The 4721-nt window shown below is 42.5% G+C and overlaps 1 protein-coding gene across 1 annotated transcript; it reads left to right on the top strand.

Annotated features, from left to right (window-relative positions):
- The first annotated feature begins 205 nt into the window (after window positions 1–205).
- LOC110914468 lies at window positions 206–1622 on the top strand. The gene is made up of 3 exons (XM_022159255.1): window positions 206–511; window positions 554–1069; window positions 1482–1622. The coding sequence occupies exons 1-3, from the start codon at window positions 206–208 to the stop codon at window positions 1620–1622; spliced, it is 963 nt and encodes a 320-aa protein (XP_022014947.1).
- Window positions 1623–4721: the final 3099 nt, after the last annotated feature.

Below are 4721 nucleotides of genomic sequence, written 5' to 3'. Positions count from 1 at the left end.
GTATGTATTCTACTACTAATGCTTCGGTGTTAGATGGTCTGTTTGAGATTTCGAAGCCTGTGGAATTGGATGCTACGTGGGGTTATGGTGGTGAGAGTTCGGCTGCCACAACTTGGTGAGTAAGGGTGTTGATGGCTCACAGCCTGTTTCGTTTGCGAAGATTGTGCAGAATCAAAAGGAACCAGTGAAAGTGAATTTCAGAAAGATGAATTTGGATGTTAACATGGAAGGAGTGGATGTTGTTATTCCGGTTGAGTCGGTTAAACAAGTAAACGACAGATTCGCTAACACTTTATACGGGTATTTCTTGGGTAAACGTTTGGCGTTTCCTGTTGTGGAATATTTTGCAAAAAACAGTTGGGCGAAATATGGTCTAAATCGATTAATGATGAATGCGAAGGGATTTTTCTTTTTTAAGTTCAACTCAAAGAAGGGATTGGAAAAACTATTGGAAGATGGCCCATGGATGATTCGGAACGTCCCTATTATCTTGAATGAATGGTCTCCATCGGTGAGTTTAGTTAAAGAAGATATTAAGACTATTCCAGTGTAGGTGAAGATGCACGATGTACCTTTAGCGGCCTTTACTGAAGATGGTCTGAGTTTGTTAGCTTCTAAAGTGGGTGATCCGAAGATGTTAGACTCATACACGGCTTCTATGTGTGCTGAATCATGGGGTAGGAGCAGTTTTGCTAGAGCCCTTATTGAGGTTCACGCTGACTGTGATCTAAAAAAGAATGTCAAGGTTGCGATCCCGGGGTTGGAAGGTAATGGTTTCATGACGACTGAGGTTAAAATAGAGTATGACTGGGAACCAATTAGGTGTGCTGGGTGCTGTGTCTTTGGGCATGATGACAAATCCTGCCCGAAGAACCCGATAAAGGTGGCTGATGAGGGTATTAAGACGGATGCAGATGGCTTTCGGGATTTTAAAGGGAAGAACAAGAAAGGCGGCCAGAATGGAATCCAGATTAATAATAAGAAGACGAAGATGGTTTACCGTCCGGTTATTAAAAACCAAGCTAAATCCCAAGCGGATAGGGCTTCTTCGTCTACGGCCAAGGTTCAGGTTTCAAACTCCTTTGATGCGCTGCGGGATGAGGAGGAGGGTAATATAGGCGATGTTTTTTTTTTTTGGGTAAAGGGTTACCCCGGTTAAATTTTATTTCACACAAACAAACAAAACAAGTGAGGGCCTAACGTGGACCCCCAATTCTCAAACATGACATGCCACATTTGAGTCCAACAAGCAACAAAGCAAACAAAGAAAACAACTAGTCTCAAAGGACAAACCAATGCCAAAAACACACCAAGCCCTTAGCCGCAATCATCATCGTCTATCAACAACCCTCGCGGTAAGCTCCATAAGTGTAACACTCTCGTCGCTTGGACTGATCTTTTGAACTTCATAGAGTGCATCTTCATCCGGACCGTGTTTAGAATGAGCTCTACTAGCTGCCTCGCACTCCTCTTCTTACTAGAAAACAGCCGCTGGTTCCTCTCTTGCCATACAAAGTAGACCGCCGCACCAACCACAAGCCGACCCACAATATGAAAAACCTTCTTCGAATCCGCATGCTGAAGTAAATGGTTATAAACCGCATCCCAAGATGAATCAATAGTTCCCATATCCACTAGATCTCGCACACCATGCCATATGCAACAAGCATATGAGCACTCAAAGAAGAGATGCTCGTGAGAATCTGGACCAGACGTACATAAGGAACAACACATTAGATTAAAGTTCATATTCCCCGAGGACGCCCAGCTCATCATAACATCCTGAGTCTTTAATTTCTTTTTATAAGAAGCCACAAGACAAACGAATGCCTAGGAATAGCTTGAGGAAACCACACAATATTAGCCCAAGGAACCACACTTTGACTAGTCCGAATCTCCTCCCATACCATCGAAGTCCCATAGTCTACGATTGAACCCTGACTAGATCTCCACACAACCCTATCCTGTATACTGGGATTCAAGTTAATAGCCCGCATGGTTAGAAGGCCCGGAAATCGCTGAATCCAAGCATTCGGCCACCTCCATCCTCCGAATTCCCACAGCTCCGCAACCTTCGTTTGCATACCAAACCCAGCATTAGCAATCATCCTCGGGGTCAGAAAGTAACTCAACGGACAAGCATCGTCCCAAATATCAAACCAAGCAAATGTTTTAAGACCGTCCCCAATCTCCATCCATATATGTTTCCGAATAATTGGGCGCAGTTGCAACATTTTCCTCCAGCTCCAAGCGACATTATTTTTGACCGGAACATCCCAGAAGCTCCTATCACGTAAATGATATAAATGAACCCATTTAACCCACAAGGATTCTCTACATGTTAGGAGACTCCATACATGCGAGACCATGAGAGCATTATTCATATCCGCCACCCTACGAATACCCAATCCCCCTTCCTGTTTCGGAAGACACAGACTACTCCACTTGACTTTAGCTTTACCTTTGATACTATTGCCCTGAGCCCACAAAAAACGTCTCATCTTTTCCTCTAGCTCCATAGTGACACGCTTTGGTAAGACGAACACCGAAGCCCAATAAACATGCATAGATGATAAAACTAACCGAATTAGCTGGAGGCGTCCTGCAAAAGACAAACTCTTCACTTTCCAATCAGTTATCTTTGCCTCCATATTCTCCACTATCCGCTTACAATCTCCGTACACGAGTCTGCTTGTAATTAGCGGAACCCCTAAATATCGGACTGGAAGGGTGCCCTCCTCAAAAGGCATGAAACTGCGGATGAGGCCCTTCACACTATTCGACACATTTGCAAAATAAACGGTGCTCTTAGACATGCTTGGAACCAACCCCGACATGCTCTTAAACAGGTTTAAAGAATCCATAATGACCTTAGCCGAGTTCTTATCCCCTCTCGCGAACATGAAGAGATCGTCAGCAAAACACAAATTGATTATCCTTTGCTTCTCACACTTGTTATGGAATCTAAATTCCAAAGACAAATCAACTTGTTTCTGCAATATTAAGGTTAAAACCTCCATAACCAACGTAAAAAGGTATGGAGATATCGGGTCACCTTGCCTCAACCCCCTTTTTCCTTTAAAATAAACATATAAATTCCCATGTAAGCCCACCGAGAAGGAAGTAGTCGAGACACACACCATAATCCAACTAACCATTTTCGGATGAAAGCCAAATCCCATAAGAATCTGCTTCAAAAAATTCCAATCAACCGTATCATAAGCTTTTTGAATATCCACCTTAAACGCACATCTCGGTGGCCCATGATTTCTATGATAGTTGTGCATTAATTCCTGAGTTAAGAGGATATTATCAGAAATCCTCCTCCCAGGAACAAACGCCGATTGGTTGATGTTCACAATGTCTGCCAAACCCTCTTTAATCCGATTCGTGACAATTTTACTAATACATTTATACAATGTATTACAACAAGAAATAGGTCGATAATCCGAGATCGAATCAGGAGTAGCCACCTTTGGGATCAGCGAAAGAATTGTATGATTCAGCTCCCTCAGCAGTTTACCATTAGTAAAGAAATCTTGAACCGCCCTACACACATCCTTGCCAGTGATATCCCAAGTTTTCTTAAAGAACATAGAGGTATAACCATCCGGGCCAGGCGCTTTATTACCAGCAATAGAGAACATAGCTTGCTTAATTTCATCATCCTTCACCTCACGCACCATACCACTAGCTTTGGCAGAAGATAACACGTTTCGAAATAAGTCCGGAGCCGGTTGCAATGAAATATCCCCCACCGAACCAAAAAAATTAGTATAGTGGTCCACCATGACCTGCGGAACCGATCCCCCTTCATGCAACGTTCCATTCCTGTCTCTAATAGAAAAAATCCGGCTTCGATGATTTTTCGTTTTAACAACGTTATGAAAGTATCTAGTATTCGAATCCCCAACCTCAAGCCAGTCTACCTTGGATTTTTGTTTCAGAAACATTCCTTCATCACGCACCGCATCTTTATAAAGCTGAAGTAAATGGCCATGTTCACTAATAAGATCTCCATTTAACGGGTCCCCATCCATGCTAACCTGGCACTCATCCAATTGCTTACGCATATTAATAACATTCTGGTGCAAATTTCCTTGTTGATAAAGAATTTTCCGAAGCGGAGCTTTAAGAAACTTCAACTTCCGAACAACCTGAAACATGTGGTGCCCATCAATACAAGTACTCCAAATTCGCTGCACCTCCTCCAAGAAACCACGTTCGTCAGCCACTAAGTTAACAAACTTAAAGGGCTTTGGCTTTTCTCTCGAAACTTCCGGTAACTTTAGGATACACGGAGCATGATCCGAAACCCTATAAGGGTGGAAATACGCAGCAGCATTTGGGAAAACATCTGGACAGTTAATGTTGCACATGACCCGATCAAGCTTCCTAAATATAATGCCACTATCCTGATGCTTATTCGACCAAGTAAAATGAAGCCCCGAACTATTAACGTCGAACATCTCTATCTCATTAACACACTCCTTGAATTCTCTATTTCCGATATGGAACGTAGAAGATCCGACACTCGTATCCTCATATGAAAGATGTGAGTTAAAATCACCCATCATCACCCAAGGTTTATTCCTCATAAACGACCGATGCATAACTAAATTCTGCCACAAATCCCTTCGTTTCTTATAATAATTGTCCGCATACACAAACGAAACAAATATAGATTTTTGATCTAATTTAAACAACACCTGCGTATGAAC

Source organism: Helianthus annuus, chromosome 15 (genome assembly GCF_002127325.2).
Source record: "Helianthus annuus cultivar XRQ/B chromosome 15, HanXRQr2.0-SUNRISE, whole genome shotgun sequence".
Lineage (NCBI taxonomy): Eukaryota > Viridiplantae > Streptophyta > Magnoliopsida > Asterales > Asteraceae > Helianthus > Helianthus annuus.
Note: the sequence above shows the minus strand (reverse complement) of the source record. Positions and strands in the feature narration are given on the sequence as shown.

Excerpts from the sequence above, each read along its gene's own strand:
- LOC110914468 (XM_022159255.1), top strand. The coding sequence starts at position 206 with ATGAATTTGGATGTTAACATGGAAGGAGTGGATGTTGTTATTCCGGTT. Across the intron at positions 512-553 it reads TGAATGAATGGTCTCCATCG|GTGAAGATGCACGATGTACC; the intron begins GTGAGTTTAGTT and ends ATTCCAGTGTAG. Across the intron at positions 1,070-1,481 it reads CGTCTACGGCCAAGGTTCAG|AAAACAGCCGCTGGTTCCTC; the intron begins GTTTCAAACTCC and ends TCTTCTTACTAG.